Source organism: Corvus moneduloides, chromosome 23 (assembly GCF_009650955.1).
Source record: "Corvus moneduloides isolate bCorMon1 chromosome 23, bCorMon1.pri, whole genome shotgun sequence".
Lineage (NCBI taxonomy): Eukaryota > Metazoa > Chordata > Aves > Passeriformes > Corvidae > Corvus > Corvus moneduloides.
In genome coordinates, this window is record NC_045498.1 from 2,862,455 (window position 1) to 2,882,743 (window position 20,289).

The 20,289-nt window shown below is 41.8% G+C and overlaps 1 protein-coding gene and 1 long non-coding RNA gene across 4 annotated transcripts in view; one reads left to right on the forward strand and one right to left on the reverse strand.

Annotated features, from left to right (window-relative positions):
* The window catches only part of RLF (RLF zinc finger), a 60,556-nt gene extending 45,487 nt beyond the window's left edge, over window positions 1-15,069 (reverse strand). For 2 of the 3 annotated variants that reach the window (XM_032132706.1, XM_032132704.1), the window contains exons 1-3: window positions 14,868-15,069; window positions 9,498-9,652; window positions 3,329-3,410 (exon numbers count right to left, since the gene is read on the reverse strand). In XM_032132706.1, coding sequence (XP_031988597.1) covers window positions 3,329-3,410; window positions 9,498-9,652; window positions 14,868-15,020 — 390 coding nt within the window. In that variant the 5' untranslated portion in view covers window positions 15,021-15,069. The remainder of the gene's footprint in view (window positions 1-3,328; window positions 3,411-9,497; window positions 9,653-14,867) is intronic. The other variant, XM_032132701.1, reaches the window with a different exon arrangement.
* Window positions 15,070-15,151: 82 nt separating this feature from the next.
* Window positions 15,152-20,289, forward strand: part of LOC116455179 — a 31,272-nt gene continuing 26,134 nt past the window's right edge. The window contains exons 1-2 of the long non-coding RNA XR_004244320.1: window positions 15,152-15,344; window positions 19,598-19,696. This is a non-coding gene — a long non-coding RNA (uncharacterized LOC116455179). The remainder of the gene's footprint in view (window positions 15,345-19,597; window positions 19,697-20,289) is intronic.

Consider the following 20,289-nt stretch of genomic DNA (forward strand, 5'->3'; position numbering starts at 1 on the left):
TGCCCTCCATATGACTAACGTCCTCCTTCTGTGGTGACAAGTGGGTTCCTACTGTATTCCCAGGCAGGGGACAAGGGTTCTCATTCTCATATTTCTGCCAGAGTGCTACTTCAAAATCTTATTAGAAACACCTGTTTGTGAAAGTCCACAAACCTCTTCAGCAAGGTTTCAGAAAACCACCATGTTTAACCAGTTCACTATCTGAACGATGAGGAGCATTAGATGCATGCTAAACCTGGAAGATGTAGCTTCAAAAAGTCACTACAAAAGCCAAGTATATATTACTACTCCTGGCAGCAGCACATCTTAAATTTTCCCTAGTTCTAAAAGTTGACATGAGAGATCTGAGCTTGCACCACTCTTTGCAGAACCCCAGAAGATAAGGGCTCATCTGTATGTCTCAAACATCAATAATGAGATGCTGAGGACCTAACCAAGGATTGCTGGTAATAACACACAAGGATTGTTCGTACTAACACACTGTGAGAAAGAACAAAATGTAGCTGGAGAAGGGGCCATGTGGACGTAGGTCAGCACTTTTCCGTGAAAAACATCTTTGTTCTTGTTCCTGGAGATAAGCACAATACAATCCAGCACAAGTTCAGGAATGAGATTGAGAAGTGGGGATGGATGGAGCAGGGGGAACAAGACCACCCAAGACCCCTGAAGCTCTGACCCATTTTCAGAGGGGTCTGAAAAACTGGACTGCACATGACTGCATAGCTAATTTGCATACCAAGTGAGAAACCTGTCTTCAGGGCAGGAAAACCTATCTATGAAAAGGTACCCCAAATAAGCCTGGGTGGGAGCTCCAGGATCCTGGACATCCCATCAGCTGGACCAACAGTGGAACCAGGACTGGTGATCTCTTTTTCTCTCTTGTTCTCTCTCTTCCTTCTTAGCTTAGCCCTTTATCCAACCTCCACTGCTGTGTGCTTATACCGTAGGTCAAGGACTAACATACCAATTTCCATGCTGAGCATGTAATTTACTAATAAAACTTTGTGAGTTTTTGTGCATCCTCTGACTTCTGTAGATCTTTAAGGCCACAAGCATTTATGAATCTTGGATGCTCTGTCCCTCTTAAGAGTGGGACATCACACTGTTCTACCACTACCACTGGAATTTAACAGTTCCCTTCCAACGTATTCAGCATAAATAGAGCCATCTCATCGGACTAAAAACCTGCTCTCTATTGACAGAAGTATCAAAGTTCAATCACTCGCTTCAAAATCCTGGAAACGCACAGGTTTGTTACATCATAGAAATTACTAAACTTGGTAACAAGAATTCTCCCTGCAGATCCCTCCAGTTAAAAGCTAGCAACTTTTAGAGCTGCACTGTAACTCTGCTATAATAAAAAAAGCCTGTATATGCCCTCCCATATTCTGAATATAAGAGAACATCTTGTTTCATGTCTAGGCCATCTCAGTTACAAATATATATGCCTTTTAGTGTATGATAAGATCACAAGGCTTAAGGGAGACCTTATCACCATGTTCCAGTATTTAATGGGTAGCTACAAAAAATGACGGATATCCCCTTTTTACAAGAATTCACATGGAAAAGACATGGGGTAATGGGTACAAGTTACTCCTGGGGAAATTCTGATTGGACAACCAAGGAAAATTTTTCATAATGAGAAGATTCAGCCACTGGAATAATCTCCCCACGGAAGTAGTGTATTCTCCAACATTGAACAATTTAAAGATTTAGCTGGGCAGGGTGATGGGCTATCTCGTCTAGACCCCGCCTTTGTCCAAGAAAGGCTGGACAAAGCTGTCCTTGAGGTACTTTCAACCTAATACTCTGTGATTCTGATTCACTCCTCTTTACCCTACAATGACTGTATTAGTAAATTAAAGAAGAGCTACTTTGGAAACAATAAGTTTCAATGTCTTGCACCAGCCCTAATACAAAAGATGAAACTGTGGCTGACCACTCTTATCTGTGGCATCCCCACAAACGAACAGGTTGAGAGCACAGACCCAGCCTTTGGCCAATAGCCAAACAGACGGCATAGCTGGGCATTGTCAAAACAAACTGATACACCTTCAAACCTGGCTCTGGAGTGCTGCAATGTTCATTGTGCTCTGTTACAGTCACTAAAGAAGTCACAGGACTTACGCACTCAAAATAAAGGACAAATCCTTGACACCACTAAGGCCACAGGATTTAAACTCTACCTACCGCATTTCTTTCTATTACCAGTTACATGCCACACCCAACTGTTTTTAGGGTTCCCATGATAATAAATATTCCATGGTATTTCAGGAAAAGGAATTTTCTCCACACCTGGAATCACACAAGCACAGACTATCTCTGTCTCTTCCACTACTAGCAGGACAACAAAGCTCTACTAGATTGCTTCTCTCAGTTTAAAGTGACAGGTTTATTCATCTTCAGTCTACTGAAAAGTTTTCACACCTCCTGTTTCCTTGACTGCAGGCAAAACAAAAGTAGAAACTCAGAACTAGCATCTTCAGAGCTAATGCAGCAGCATTGAAGCCTCAGAGACTGAGAAAATCCCCAGTCAAACGGGTATGAGGTCTTGTGATAAAGACAGCTGCAAGGTCTAAATTCACTTCCAACTATTTCCTGCTAAGGTCTTCACTTCAGTAACTTATAACTGAGATTAGCTTCCAACTTCACCAGTCAGTTAAAGCCAGAACAGGCAATAGCAGAAACAGAGAAGTCCCTGGTCCTGGAAGGGCCCATCAATATGAATACAGCAATACCACTCCTGTCTTTCACCTCCATGAGGAACGCCAGTTCTTGCAGACACCTAGGTACTACCTCCAGACTAAAACCCAGAAAACATCTCTTCTTCCTACACATTCTACATTAGCCATCTTGATTTGAGTGTAGGAATGTAGTAGTATGAACTTATTTTAGCACCACCTCCAAAGAAACACTTCTAAGAACCACCTGGACTAAAGACCTGTCCTACCATTTCCATCCCTCTCAAATCAGGTAGACATTTACCTGCCACTCAGACCTCCACAATAGCTCTGTTATCATCAAAGCTTCAGAGCTGTTAAATCACTTCATTTAACTCTGTCTCTCACACAAATCATTAGATCAAGACTTACTAAGGTTCTCTTGCTTAAGTTGCCATCAACTGTGTGGTTATAAATATGCTGTTGGGCCTTAAGACTCCCAATGCAGTTGCCACAGTTAGTCTTTTGCTGCTCAGAAATTCTTGCTGCCTAGGTAACAGCAATGCAGGACAAATGGAACTCAGGGGAAGGGTAGAAGAGAAGGAATACAAATGCAGCCTTTTTTTTTTAAATATGTAAATTGGAAAAAAGAAATTCAGAACACTTACCTGAATGGATTGATGGAATCCTAACCACACCTCATGTGGCAATTCACTTTCAGGAATTGAAAGCAGTAGCTCAAAACAACTCCTGGAAAAGCAAAAGGCAAGTAAACAAGCTACCTGAACACATTCTCTTGTTACATTAAATAACATTTGTGACACATAGTATTCAGATAAGCAATGACAGTAACACTGAAACATGTTCAATTCTGCAAATCAATTAAAGGCCTGGAAACAGCCTGTAAATCAGGCATGATTCATCATATGGAACTCCTTTTTACTACACACAAGCTCACTAATTTTAGATTGTAGCTACTCCTATCATACAAGATAATACATTCCATGTGGCTCAGGAACATTGCATCACAGAATTTCTGTTCTTTCTTCTCAAAGGAAACCTAATAACCATTCTAAATAAAGCTCACTGGAGTCCAGCACGGTCTCTGCCTCGAGGGAGAATGAAAGCCAGCTTCACCTAACAACATTTCAGCACTTTATATAAGAAAATAAAACTGAAAAACAGCTTGACAGAAGACACATGCATCAGCACAAAAATGGATCTGGACAAATTATGTCAGGAGAAGCATCTGCACCAAGAAACACCTTATGAGCCTTTGATACCAACTGTGGGAGCATTCCAATACCTACAGCACAAACAGCGACCTGCCATGGCAGGACTGCTGCCTATACTTTTCTCAAACAGGACCTATCCAACCTTGTAAGGGACACGTGGATTGCCTAAAACCCTACTGAACAATTAGACCCAGACAAACTAAAAGTGTTAACCGTGACACACTGTTCTAGAGATACACAAGACTTACATACAGCAGAAGTGTTTTCATAAATCACAACACTATAAGGAAAGAAAACAAATCTAGGACACCACCTATAAAAAAATCACTGAATCACTGCTATAAGCTACATCTACACTGTTAGATAGTTTCAACTCTTGCTAATTTTTCTTCAAAACATCCTCTCTCAAATATTAAATAGAAGAATGACAGGGCAACACATTCGGTCTTATGGTAGATAGATTAGATAGACAGACAGACACACAGGAGAACTGAGCTTAGGGAAGTGGAAGAGATGACCATAAAGCAAACATGAGTTTCAGATTTGCTTAGTACTCAAAAACAATGTCCATCTTCCTCCTGACTTCTGATAAATGCATTGAACAGTTACCAACCAAATGCTATGCCTACTCAGTTTTTAACCAGATTCAGCAGTCATGTACATCAACAAGACCAAATGGATGAACATTGTATAAGTATCTGGCCATCCTTTTCACATTTCCCAAGTTTGAGTTCACTCCCAATCCTGGTTCCTTGAAACAGAGGTTTAGACCTGCAAAAGCTCTAAGCACTTTTATTAGATTGGCAAAAAATACAACAGCCTTCACCACTGTCATTCCATCATTATTCACATCATTAGGCATGAGACTGCTGATGATGAAAAAGCAGGCAACAGAACCACCAGATATTCCAACTGTCATAGGTTTCAACTTAATAAAATAATCACGACTTTGTTTTGCCTTGTACTCCAGCTTGGCAGTTAATTCACCAGCCCAAATGTTTAGACCCAGGTAGTTGCTAATAGGCTATCAAAACCAACTTTACAAAACACCTGAAATCTATTTTAACATAAAAAACCCAAACCAAACAAAAAAAAACCCTCACCAACAAAACAACAGCAAGAAAACTAACAAAAAATCCCAAACAAAAAACCAACAACAAACCAACCAACTAAAAAAATCCCTAAGCATGTGTCCCATTTTCATCCATGTCACACAAAGACTCTACACCCAGTAACACATTTGCAAACTTCATGGTCAATGTGCTTTTGTAAAGTCTTTTGATGCATGCCTCACTTTCAGACTTAGTCAATCAATCCTACCTATGTCCACTTTCAATTCCTAGCATAACTTTTTCTAGAACATTGCTTTTTCATATATATGATATTGGATATAATATGCTATAATATCATTGAACAAAATGACAAAGCAAGCTTTTAAACATCATTTTTCTAAACTTAAGCATTAAATTGCTACTTGTACAGTGAAAAAATCTGCAATTACAGTTTCAAAGCATTGTATATACAGAGTGAGGTAGTCTAGCAAGACAAGAAGATTTAATTCATGCCTCCAGAATTGTCTGTTGTAGTAACACAGGACTAATCTGAACCAAAAGGCAAAAGTTCTTTTGCTGCAAGTCCTCAAGTCTTCCTCAGGATCCCAACACAGAGCACTCTGGTCTGGAAGCCACTCCAAAAGAAGTCTGGAGCTCCAGATATATAAGCCACCATGTAAAACAACTTAGAGCACAATTGTAAAAGTAATATCCAGGATATTCCAATCACAATTTCCTTGGCAGAAAAATAATTAGAATTCTAAATCAATTAACTACGTTTTTTTGTAAGAATTGATTCAAACACATAGCTGCATAAAAACTAGACAGCCTTCCCTACTGCCAAGAGGGACAACAGACTGTTTAGCTTAATTCTTTCTTTTGGTCCTTATTATACAATACTTTAAAACACACCTGTCACTGAAATCACATTTCCCTCTTTATTGTAATGCAACTAAATGAAGTTTACATGTCATGGCTAGGCCACAAATCAAAACACCAGGATCACGTCATGAAGTCAAGCCTTTCTAACCCTACTCTACCAGTACCACCACAATGCCTACCTATAAAAAACTCAATTCCGAACTTTAATCACAATTTTTGCAAATAACCTGTAATGGGTGCTTGAATTTTTACATTATTAGAAAAAATATTATTCATCTGAATAATATTTCAAAATATCTTTTTTGAAATTTCAACCTCAATTTCAAAATATCTTTTAGGAAGAGGTGTCCTAGACACGAATTTCTTTATTTTGGAACTAATAACTCTATGCAAAATTCAACATATTATTTGCATACAATTTTTCTGTAATCACTTTATACCTCATTCACAGAAAGTTTTAAAATTAAAAACTTTGAGAACTGTGTTCATCTTTAGATTGTATTAGAACACTTTTCCTATTCTAATCTTCTTAGAGACAGAAAGATGACTCATTAGACATTGGATTATCAGCAGGAATTGTTCACTTGTTGCCAGGAATTATCCCGTGCGTATTAGGAGTTGAATTAGCTCTTAATGATAGACAGCAGAGGGGTAAATGCAAGCTAGTGAATCAAACTGCAACAGTGTATTGGGCTGTATTAGGGATGAGAACTGCTTTATTAGACATAAAGCTAAGCGTTACGTGTGCCTGCTCACAGAGTGCTGTGGGAAGGAAGCACACTCTTCCTGGAAGCAACACCAGTTAGATTCCATAGGCACAACCAATAGGTGAGAGAGCTCCAAGCTTGAGGCAGACTGGTCTTACTGATTCAATACAGTTTTGCTACTTAAACCAGATGGCATTCAAATCTCCTTTCTCTTTTTATAATTGAAAAAAACCATACAAGCACCTTCTCAAAGTTGTAGAAGTGGTAAGCTCCCTTTCAGTTCAGTGCCATCGCAGCACACAGGAGAGAGTGAAAAGCAGTCAAATCATAGTTAATGGCAAACACAACATGACTTATGACTAAGTATTTCTTCTTTTTGAACTTTAATATATTAATCTTAGTATCATATAAACCATTTTCAGATGGAAGTAAAATTTTCATACTGATGGTAACATGACACTTCCCCTCACAGCAGCCTCAGAAATAAAGCACTTGCAGAAGTTTGAGTGAACAACCAGCCTCAAGGGTCTCCTGAGATTCACAAGGATAGCCAGCTAACTAATGGTCAGTGAAAGACATCTCTGATATGGCTAATTCTTTATTAATTCTCCTACAGAGGCAATACCTTTGGTGAGGGGAATGCACTGTTCTTTGGGGCTGTGAGAATAACCTGTCCAAGTTCCACTTAAGCAAAGCAGGTATCACTTCATGGCCATGGTCAAAAAGAACATTCCTGTTTCCCCCCCACCCCCCACCTCCAATCGTTTGTCACATCTGTGATCTACAAGAGCCACCACTCCAAGCTCTCCTTTTGTTTCCTAATGTTAGGCAGTGGACCAACAATATCTCACAATGCATGAGCATCATGTTTCTTATGGGAGGCACAGTCCCTACATCATGTCAGCTGTACTGTGAACACACAAAGGACCTCAGCATGCAGCAGGGAAAAGCACAGTATACCGAGTTTTGCTGTTACTGGCTCACCCTGCTGAGAAGGATGCCAGGAGGAGGAAGTTCTTTTCCTCTTCTCAGGAAGAATGTTGGAAGGGAAGGAGGATTTCAATATGAAGTAGAGCACTTCTGCTTTGAAACAGCAAGTTTGCTCATTTCACTTCCAACTGAGGATCAAGTCTGAAAACACAGTGTGTATGACAACCCAACTGTCTCCCCAAAAATCACAATTACATGGGAACAGTATGCCTTCGTGTCCCTAACTAGGTAACAGTCTTCCTCCCCCATGAAGCCTCAATTTTTATCTTTAATTCCCTGCTCTAACTTCTCTCTCACTCCCTTGGAAACTTTTGAAAAAGAAAAATGTGGGAGAGTTAATTCAGTTATGCCATTTACCTCACCCTATCTTCCATCTCAGTCCTTGTATTTCTCATTCTTTAGATTCCTTTCAAATGTAATAGTTACAAGAAAGAAGAGATTCCAGCAAGTCAGCTTTTCTACTGTCCTCTAACACAAGGTTTTCTGAATATACAAGCTACAACAAACTCCTCACACTGAAAGCTGGAAGAAACCATACTAGCAAAAGCAGAATATTCTGATATTTCTCAAAAAGAGAAAAGCAATTTTGATACAGAAGTGGGATTTACACCCCAACGTATCTAACAGTGGCAAAAATATATAGAAAATATTCCAAGTAGAGATGCCCTGCTGCAAACAGACACTAACAGACAAACTTTTCATATTACGTAAATAGGAAACAATCAAATACACAAGCTAATTAATGATAACATGAGAAAGACAACAGTATTCTATCCTTAAGAGGACAGTTTGCAAAAACAATAAAGATACTTTGCCAAAAATGTGTATTACCTACCAGGTAAACGATTTAGCAGCTAAAGTCTTAGGTTTCCATAGTACAAACTTAAGACACACTTCTCCTGATTTCACATGCTTTCAAAAAACCCAAAACCACTCCTGGTTCACGTATTTCTCACAATTAAAAAGAAAATAATTCCAGGCATCATTTGGAGATACCTGGTTCTGAGCTTTCATTTATATTTCAAGTCAGTCCATCACAAAATTAAGCATTTGACCAAGGAGTTCACTGCTAAAGTTGTTCTTAAAGAGAATACCTGAGTTCAGACCACAAAACAAGAGACTGGCAACAAAAACAACCCAAAAAACAGGAACAGTCACAGAATCACTCTTATTCAATGATTATCTTCATATTCAACATTCTAGATCTTCACCCTCCCTCCTGAAATGAAACCTCACTAGCAAGGAATGACCAGCACATCACCTTATCCTTCTCAGGTTATACTGATTATACTCCAGTGTACATGAAAGCCCTCAGGCTACACTCTTCAATTACAAAAAGCTGCTTTGCACTTAAGACAGACTTTGAGGAACTACAAGTTATCCCAACTCAGCTGATGGACTGTAAAACAGTTCTCTATTCTGTTTCATGAATTGCTGTGCTTTAAGTCACGTCTAGTCTGCTTTGCAATCTTATAGCTCAACTCAGACTGCCATGAACACGAATCAGCATGTCCTTTTCAATAAGGGGCACGTTCAGAATGCCCCTGCACTAAAGGGGACAGAACACACAAAGCTGCAACTGCAGAGCAAGGGATACAGGTTTCTTAATCCATGCATGAAGGTCTAATATTGAAGCTTCTGTTTAATGAGCACTACACTAAGTTTCTTCTACAGAAAATACTTGCAGAATGTTTTAAGAATGAACAGAAAGAGCAGAACCTTCCTAACACCTACATGATTATCCAAATACAGAAGAACAAAGCCTTAGAACTTGTCCATGTTAATTAATTAAATGCTCAAATACATTTTTGTGGTATGATTAAAAATGTACCAAAGACATTTACTAGATGATAAATCGCAAATATAGTTGTCAAATTAAGCAATAAACTATTTCAACAGCTTGCCCTTTAATTTATAAAGTGCAGTCCTTTTTTAAACAAAAAAAAATTAATATACCAACTTAAAACTTACAGCACTAGCCTGCCAAGTACCAAAAGAACATCTTCACATTCTGTAGTCAAGTAAGGTCTTGCATTAGCAAAGCTTTGGATGGAGATTCGATACACTTCCAAAAAAGGTAAAATATGTTCCGATGCACCCCGACTGCCAGCATACTGGAGCAGTGTCTGAAACAGAATGAGTTATCATTAGAAGTTTTTATAACACACTTTTGCTTAAAAACAAGTATCAATATACAATACCAAACACATACAATGGAATAATTCTGGAAGTGAGAAATTTTTACTCTGAAGGAGAATTTAAAGTGGCAGCTTTTTACCTCAACAGAAATTCTCCCTTTTACTGAAATATATTTTATTTACTTTATTGATACAGTTATCAGAATTTCTACTGGGGAGAAAGCTAGATGTAATTGGCAGAAACGTGAACTATTAAGTAGAAAATTCAGGGAGAAGTCCTACACTTAGCTCCTTTTGTACAACTACCATGGAGACAGAACTACGTATGTAACACTGGAATCTTTATTACTAGTGAGAATGCAGGAAAAATAGGAAGAAACTCAAGATTAAGAACATTACTACAGGTCTAGCATTTTAAAGATACATGCACTACCCACACAGCAAACATGAAGCCACCAGAAAGGGATACAAAATTCAGATCAGATCATTACATAGGCATTTTTCAAATGCAAAATTACCCTAGATTTTACTCCTTGACCACAGCAATCCCACATTACCCGGACACAGTACTAAAGTAGCAATATAAACTCTAGCCAGTTTTAAGAGAAATCACATCAATACAGGGACAACACTAGTATCTCCCAACCTTTTTAAAACTTACCTAGAGTAGCATACTATGCTCTGACAGGCTATGAAGCACAATTTGAGAGCAAGTAGGGCACTGAGCTGAGGACACCTTTGCTCTACTGACAGCTTGCTTCACAAATAACAGCCCTTCCCTGAACACCCCCCTACACCTCCAGAGCAGTGATGCTTCTATTCTTACCAGTTCCCTCTCCCATGTGGTACCCTCCGTAGACTAAACAAGGTAACAATCGTGATCAAAGCCAGCTGCAAAGAAAACAAAACCAATGAAAGAGGCTGTGCTTTTTGGAACCCTTAGGACCAAGACTGCATGGGAAAAAAAGAGTTCAGAATAGAGTTCAGAGCTTCAGCCTACCATTCAAAACAAGTCAAATTGTCCTACAAGGATGGTGAGGCCGAATCAGTTTTCAAATCACTTCAAGTTGGGACTCTGACACAACAAACTTATTTTAACACCTTAAAGAAAACCCACATGATCATATGAGATGGTGAATGGATGGAGGACACTACTGAACAAACCCTCCTACGAGCTTGCTAAAACCAAATGCAGTCATAATAATGACCAAAAACTTCTAAGACAAAACCTACCCTCCAGCATAGCAAGAAATAAGTGGCCAGTATCCAATGTTACATCAGTGATATAACTATACTACACTAGTCCTAGCCTGAAAACAATGCAGACATCCTTTAGCCTAGCAGAATCATGCGTTACACTTAAGAAAAAGAAATCTATAAAAAATACCATCTAAGAATCAGTAATCCACTGTTTTGTGAATTGTTCTCTAACAATTCAGTAACAGAACTTCTGGGTGAATGGAAGTTACCAACTTTCCAAAAAACCCACATAATATTAATAGTTATAAAGACATAAGCGGGGGGGGCGGTAATTGGAAGTTTGCAGAAATCATCCTTAAGCACAGCACAAGGATCATTAGCTGCAGAAGCAAATGGCACGTAATACCAGTCTTCAAGCTTATGTAACAGATTAATGAAGGATTTGATAATGTAACTCAAATCATATATCGTTTTGTAGCACTAAATCACTTTCAAAGACTGTCAAGCTGCAATCCCCAGAGGTAGTCAACTGATGACTATCATAAATCAGCTCTTTAGTAAAGCCAGCAGTAACAGTACCATTATAGAGACTACAGAAACAGATCAAACACACCAATCCCGGCACTTTTCTAAAAATACATCCATTAAAACCAATCTATTTAAAAAGCCAAATTTAGTACTCAATTATTTTGACAGACACTTTGATCATAAACTACCTGGTCTGTGTAAACCATAAAACACAGCAGAATACTTTCTAAAATTAGATCAATTTTCTAGTAAACACTGCACCCTTGCTCAAGCACAATCTGAGTACCAGCATCAAAGTCTTAAAGCTAACATTAGGAATTCACTGAGTAACCACTTAAGAAAAACTTCTTGACAAATACATGAACAATGGTTTCAGTGTAAAAAACAAGATTCACGGTGACAGACTTATTAATAGTTTAAACTTTGAGGACCTGTAGTTTTGAACATTATGATACTATTACTATTAGCATACTAACAAATAAGCCAAATGTAGTAACTGTATTAAAGAAATTCTTCAAATCCCTTCTGCTATTTCACAAGCAATATAAATAGTTGTTTAGTTGTCCACTATGGATTTCTCCGGGCAATCTATATAAAAGCTATTATGGAAAAACTATTAACTTGACAGAATTAGATAATCTACATGTTTAAGGGATTCTCAAGTAACAATTCAGAAGCAATTACTACCTTACAGTCTAATTACCAACGAGATATAAATACTGATGTCTAAATACTGACCAGAGTATTCAAGCATTTAAATTCTGGTTAATACATGCCCACTTCATCCTATCCTCCTCTTTGACTCCAGTAACACGTCTGATTGGCAAGTGGGCAAGAAGCGCACAGGCCACATCCACCTAACACATAACATACGGACTACCCTTGGCACTCCATACTGCACAGATTTTCATGTTCTGCAGTGACAGAACAGCTGCTTAGCTGCACTTCCTCAGAAATGTAATTCTTTTGCTCAGACTCAATTTAAAGACAAAGATCTCAAAGTTTCTTGACCTGTTGTTACAGCTTTGAGTCTCTGTTTAAGAAAAACACTTCCTCCTCTTCTTAACCGTATCTAATTGCACTCAATGCACCATCTTCAAAAACTTCAGAAAGCCAACAGCTGCTGGGCACTGGCAGATGGGATGCTTTGATGTCCTTCCTATTTATGACAGCACAGCCTCAAATACCCCCCCTTAGTTGTTCTACCTGGCTGTTTGGGTACATAGTGCACTCCACAACAGATGTGTTTTTCCCAAAGTGAATGTACAAAGCATTCACGCCTGTACAATATAAAGTTGCAGTCAACCCATTATTTAGGCTTCAACAGTTTCTTTGTTTTGTTATCCTGGACAACAGTACTATTTCCCTGCTTGAAAATAGGGATCTTCAAGGAAATTGTGTCATCCAGCATCATTCCTTGTAAGAGCTACGGGAAAACTGCACACAGCAGCACAAGTTTACATGTAATAAAACAGCATTCAGACAGGTCAAAGCATAGGAAATTTACTAATTTGGTTCACAGTTTGCCTGACACCCACTGTAATTTCCACAGCAAAACAGAGCACCTTCCAGGTCCCTGCCTCAGCTGTACTCACAGGATGGCAAACTAAAACATTTAAGCTCTCCTTATGTCAGCTATTTCCCAAAATCAAACTTAAGCCCAGATAAAATCAGCTTCTTTCTAGGCACATTCTACTGTAGCTTAATAAGCTTATGACAAGGTATCAGTGGTACCCTCTAAGTAATGAATACAAAATTAAGTTGAGCCCCCTAAATTTCACTTGTGGGCAGACCTTAAGTGATCACAAACATCCCCTGTCAGGAGAAACCCAGACATAAAATTACATCCTACCCACAGTGGTCTGACTCCACAATGACATCACAAATTCATCCTTTGTTGAAGCTGCTGCAGGACAGACCAGCAGTTCCACGTCTCCCATTGCATCTCCTGGAGTACGGGCACAGCAACCTGAAAAGTCCCAGACTGACGGCAACTCAAAAACAATCTTTTCCATTTTTATCTGCGCTATCACAGTATTTTAAAACCAGACTACAATAACAGCACAAGGACCTAGAGGGCTACATTTTTTGTGGGACAGGGTTTGGGGTTTGTCATTGTGTGCTTTTTTTTTTTTTAGGTAGCAGAACTGTCTTTCAGCAAACTCCACTGATCAAGTATCTCTAAAGCTTCTTCTGTACCAAACTAATCTGGAAAACTGGATGCGTACACACACTGATCATCTTGACAACCACTATTAAGTGTTAGCTGAATATTTGCATTGATGTTCTGACACAAGGTACACCACTGGAAACAATTTCAGCAAAACCCAAACATGGAAAGAGTCACACTTTGTAGGAGGCTCCATATCAATGCAAGGTCACAGATCTTCACCATATACTAAACTTGGGACGAATGCAGCAGTATGCAGCTGCACCCTGCACCTTGAGAAGAAAGAGTTTTGAAACCTAGTAAGTATACTTATTCTGTTGTTTCAGTAAGTGACGAGCTAAACATCCTCCCAGAATGGTATGGCAAAGCACGCAACCTGTGGATGCAAAATGGAAGACTGCGAAGGGTAACACCACTTATACATAATTTGTAACACGCCAGCAAGGTTTTTTTCCTGATTTTGCCATTCACCAGTCAAACACTACAGCTTTTTCAGCTAAGGTGCTGGAAACTAGCTTAGAAAACAGATTTTTATTTCTTACTTTAAAATCCACAATTTCTTCAGACTCAACAGGGATAACTCTGCAAGCCAGCATCATAACAATAATTTTTCAACCTTAGTGCTCACAGTAAATGATGCTATGACCATAGCAAAAAGTAATTAACCATTGGAAGAGTTTACTTAAGAAAGAGTTATCTCCATCACTGTGGCTTGAATCAAGATCAGCTCTTTTTCTGGACTTAAGGCCTCGATTCAGAAATTGGTGATCCTCCTCTGGGTTGCACTAAGCAAGGACTCAAGACAAGATATGCAAACCACAGCTAATTCAGTGACTTAAGGGCACTATAGGCCCCTAGAGGCCTGCAAGCACTCTTTGCACCCCACGGCAGATCTCAAACAAGACAGGAATACGCAGATTTAATCCCGAAACAAGTGAAACACAAGAAAACCGGACGCCTCGGAACCGAGCCAAAACTGCACCGAGAAAATGCGGTGGGCCCGCCTATCCCAGAGACCCACCCGAGGGCCACAGGATGTCCCGGTCCAAAGCGATGCCAAAGCCCAAAGGCGAGCAGTCCCCTCGGCCCCAGCTCCGGGCTCGCAGCGCAAAGCCCATGGGGCGCCTTCGGCAGGGCGTGCACAGCCCCGCTCGCCAGCCGGGCACGGTGCCGCGAGCCCTACGCACCGCCAGCTTCGGAAGAGCGAGCGCTCAGGACGGCAGTCCCGTGCTTGCCCCGGCCGCATCCTCGCTGCCCGCACCCGGCCTACAGCCCGCGCCGCGGCCCGCCACGCCCGGCTCCTACCTGGCAGAAGCCCCGGCAGTAGGCTCGGGACGAGGCCTCCGACACCTCCTGCTCACGCAGCTCAGCCTGCAGCTGCCAGAGGCGGGCGCGAAGCGCCGACACCACCCGCGGCACCTCAGGCCGCGCCGCCGCCTCAGCCTCCGCGTCCGCCATCTGCACCCGGCCCTACGGCGCGTAGGCACCGGTCACGTGACCCCGGACTGACATCATCGGTCCGGGACGAGGTCACGTGATACGCACACGTGACGTGTCCCCCTCCGCGCGCGCCGCCAGTCGGGGCAGGGAGCGGACGCGCCTTCTCAAGCCGCCCCACGTGACGAGACGACTGCGCAGAGGGGGCGGGGCCGGCAGTCGCCGCAGCCCCTCCCGCCCGCACCGCTGGAACCGATCTGCGTGCTGTGGGCTGTTGCGGCCTCCGGCGCTTCGGGATGAGGGCATCGGGACGGGTTGGGAGTTCCAGCCCCCTCTGTGCTAAAGGTGACTGCAGGGCTAGGGGACTTGACAGATAATAATGGGCGCCGGCCAGAGTCAACTTTTTAACTTAAATTGCCATTATTTTAATCTCCCGTTTAACAGCACGTTATTGAAAGCAGAACGTTCGTGTCTCTAGGATAGCCCTGGAGAGGCTGTTGCCCAGACACGGGAACAGGGAGGATGGTAAATGGCTTTTACCAAGAATTTGCAGCGTGTCTGGTGACATGAGATGCTGGGCCCATGGGTTGGAAAGCAGTGTGTTGCCCTAAGTCCTCTGGGAAAGGTTGACCCGCTGGGACAAAAAAATGGGCAGGACTAGCAGCAGAGATTATGAAATCTCACAGAAAGTGATCAGAGCCAGCCAGGCTTGCTTTTACCATGTCTGACTGAAAGGGAATACCTGAAAGCCGCACAGAAGTAGAGGCTGAAATGGTGTGCAGTTGCCCGGAGCTCCCAGGTCAGAAATCTGCTGACAGGCATTTTGCCTGCCTTCATTTTTCTTCGGAATGAGGGGAGGTGAAGCCCTAGGGCTTTCTGAAGAGAAAAAGTAAACAAGCAGAAATTGCAAACAAAGCATTTTCCTTTGGTTCCAGTCTGGGTAGCTAAGAGGTGTGCTAGCTCCTTTTTTTGGTTTGAGAATTGAAGTCAGGGAGGCCCCTGGCTTGTTTATGAGCACGTGGTTGGGGTTTCAGCCCTCCAGTGAGATAAGAATCTCCTTTGTGCTTTTCAAACTCTGACTTGCTAGGCATGAACAGTGGGAGGGAAGCACATCTATGGCCACATGGTAAGAATTACCTGGGTTTTTCCACCTTAATCTGCGAGGCAAATGAGAAAAGGAGAGTGACAAAGTTGGGAAGACCTTGGGTGAATTGAATGGAATCACCTAGGAAACTTCCTCTAGCTGTATGCACGATGTATGATTTCAGTTCACAGCTTTGTGGTGCAGAGCAAGTGGAGTCCTTTTGGACATTTGGAGAGATGGGTGAAAACTAAGAGTGGGTTAGGAATAGCAAAACTATCCTCCTGAAGGTTTTAAGCCAATGGAGGCCTTAAGAGGTGTCCTAGGAAGGACAGAAGAGATATAAAATAAGAGCTTGGGCCACAGATCTGCCCCTAAGCTTTTGCACATCCCCATTATTATCCTACAAGTTATATGGTTCAGTAGTTTTCATGCTGGGAGAGGGTGTTTCCAATACCAGTCTAGGTTGCATGATAGGGTGAACAGCAAACAGTCTGTAAGTATGAGAAATCTGCTGGGGAGGGCTCTTGTTCCATCTCCAGAATAGACCCATACCCTTTTCCAAAATCTGGGCAAGTCCCCTCCTTGCACAATATGGGGCCTTGATTATAAGGAAAAACTTTTTTAAATATGAGGATGGCCAAGGAGTGGAGTGCTAAAAAATTTGCTCAGTCTCTGCTGTTAGAGGTGTCCTCATGGCAGAGCCACAAAGCCAACAAAGAATGACTAGGACGCCAGACCATCTGGTAGAGCTGGCTAGCTTGTGATGGCCCCAAGGATCCCTGGGTAACATTAGTCCCTGGTTTGTTTCGCTCTCACACTGTGCTCAAAAGGGAACCCCAGCAGCCTGCCAGACACATTTGACTGAGCACATCACACTGTTGATTGGAGGCCACCATCACCTGCTGCCAGGCCCTCTGCATGCCAGCAGCTCCCCTGCCCATCACCACAAGGCTCTGGCAGAGAGCAGCCAACTGTGTGCTCCTGCAGCACAGACATCAGACAGAACAGCTGCACTGCAGAGCTGACCTGGGAGCCAGTATGTGCAGCTTTGGGCCTCCTCTATCTTCCAGCAGCTATTAGGAACAGAGAGGGGAGGACAAATCCTTGTAAATAAGCCTCTTTTCCACCCATGCTCTCTGGTGCCTTTAACCTCCTCTCCTCTGCTCAGCTGGGTCCTGCTTCCCTGCTGAAAGGTGTCAGGGGCAGGGCCATGGGCTATGACTGACCGGGTTCGTGGCAGGACCTGAGGCAGGGCCCGAGACTGGGGCAGGACAGGGGGAAAGGGGCTTGGCAGCCCTCCCCTGGCCAGCCGGGCTCCGTGCTGGTCACACGGGCAGGAAAAAAGGGGGCTGTGGGGACTGCTGGAGGTGATGATCGGCATTGCAGGGAGGGCGATCGTGGTTGACACGTTGGAATGTACGTCCGTACCTGGACTCGCTGGGGCTGGGAACCAGCTCCTTTCCAAACTGGAAACCTGTCAGAGGTGGGAACTCCCAGGGATCCATACTGGGAGCAATGCTGTTTAGTATCTTCCTAAGTGATCTGGATCATGATGTTGAAAATGATGTAACTTTCCTAATTCCTTTTTTTCTAATCAATGGTTTAAATTAACTTTTTAATTAATTCTTTAAATTAATCGTAAGCAGTGTATTAATCATAAGTAGTTAAGCAGTGTAGTTTTCCACTTCAGAGAACAGATAGCTAAGTTTCATTTCACAGACTGTTATTGTTAGAGCTTGATTATTAGATCACTGAAACTTCCAGTTTTGCTAAACTAACCCTGATAAGCTTCAATGAATAAAGCCTGAGAGATTTAAAAGCTTGACACTTGGGATCCAAAATTTATGGCCCTCCAAGGGCATGTTGGTGTAACCAGAAGATAAAGAAGAGACTAGCAAAGATGATCCAACGTGTGCTGGTGTTTTGCCAGAAAACAAGGTCAGCACAAAAGACACAGATGCCAAATTTAAGGAATAAGTGTAATTTACTATAGTGCAAAACTGCAATGAATTACAAAGGATAAGCTAAGTAATGCACCTCATCATTACTACAAAAGATTGCCTGTAGTGATTAAGAAAGATACATCACCAGCTACCCTAATATTTTACCATCACCTAGATCTGCACATCAGCTGGGGAGCCCCAGTCACAGTGAAGGATTTGGAGAACCACTCCTGGTAACTGGGAAATCCTGAGTGGTGTGCCCACCCATAGGCGAGGCATTCATTTTCGCTGTGAGAGGGCCCAGCTTTTATATTGTTAAGATAAATAAACAAGCTAACATAACTTCTCCTGTGGAAACATCTGGTTTCATCCTTCCCTTGGGTTCTTCCCAAAGCCTGGCCAGGGCTAAAGGAGGAACCAAGGGAGTTGGCTTTGACCATACACCCCCAAACAAGGCCAGATATCTGATTTCATGGCCTTGTCTGGTTTCTAAATATGGAAAGGTAAATATATTCTTATCTCACCACATATTTTGCTAGTGATCATGCATATTTCGCTAATGAGCAGATACATATATTGAAGAGCGGACAGAACTCCACTACTAAATAAGTAGTAAAGTAGGTATGTTTATTTCCAGCTGGGACGCACGGGGGACCGCTCCTCCAAAGCCATGCGTGCCGACAGCTGCATTCAGCTCGGTATTTATTGGGTTACAAGTTCCATATTCATTAAGTTTCGCAACACGCCTATACATATTCATCACCTAGCCCCGCCCAGCCTCGCTTCGTATGATAATGAACCCAAAAGTCATTTACATCCGCGTTGCGCTTGCGTAGTGTGGTTTGGTGGCTTTGGTAGGGGTCTTCCGAGGGTCTTTTTGATGAAGTCAGGAATCTTCATCATCCTGAACTTTTCACCTTTCTTCCCTATGCATGCTCTTTTGTACCCCTGGCCTGGGTTTAAGCTTCGAGACTGGTTTGAGCTAGTTTTGGGATGAGGCAGGATGTCTGTCTGAGACTCCCTCTGTCCTTATCAGTGGTCTCTTATCTTTTCTTCCTGCCCTGGTATGCTGACCAAGCTGGATGCATTGTTCCTAACAAACTAATTCTCCTGCTTCCCATCCCCCTGATTCAATATGGTAATGCTAATTATCATCCATATTCCATTAATGAGCAGATACTAATATAACGTTTGGTTGGAAGGTTCATCTAGAGGTCAACTTTGGCTCAGGGCCTGTTGTTCACACCTCAGTACTTTGACTGGAGACTCCCTATCTGAGAAAAAGGTGACAAAAGGGCTGAAAAATGTAGACTAATTAGCATGAGAAGTGAGAAATCAATAACCGACAGAGGAGAGAATATCAATTAATGAAGATAATGATGTAATTTAGAACCAATGAACATTAATTTCTTTGTTTGCTAAAAATGTATAAATAAGTGAAAAGTTTTGAAAGTGCTGTGTGTGGCTGGATTTATTTACTATGCACCCTGGCCTGAATAAAGTAACGCCTACTTCCTAATACTAAAAAATAGAGTTAGGTGACGTATTCAGTGACATTTTTGGCAACACAGGTGGGACTCTGTTTCTGATGCTCCATGGATTCATGGGATCAAGAGGACCTCCAGCATGCACCGAAGGTTTTTCGAGGAGGTCCTTGATCCCCAGATCTGGTGAGTTCAGGGCAAGACCCCTGGGATTTTAGTAAGGCATTACTGAGGGTATAAAAGGTGTACCTAACCATAAGCTGTGACCAAGAATCCCTGCAGAAATTGGCCTCTATAATATGATATAGTTGGGTTATAAAAATAATGATATAAATGTTAAAAAAAAGAGTGTGATATTTGGGTTATAAAAAGAAATTGCTAGTGATGATATAACTGGCTGTTTTCTATTAAAATATAATTGTAAAACCATATGAGTGAGTATCAAAGGGTGCGGGTTCAAGTCCCACCACCTAGTTGGAAAACTGTGTATGTGGTTAACGCCATGCACACTGTGGGTCCCAGTCCCACTTGCCTCCATATTAGTTGGACACAGTGCCATGAGCGCAGGAGCCACATTGTAGAGTGGTTTGCCAGCTGTCTGTGCTTATTAAACCCTATAAGTGTTAATGCCTGAAATGTAAAGTGTTTTGTGAGTCTTAGTATTATTGAGTCTGTCTGTTCTGGCCCATAGTATATATATAAAAAGAAAAATTGCTGTAAGAGTGTTAAGTGTAATTGGTTTTTTATTGTGTGAATTTTAAAGTGTTGGGTGTGTATAA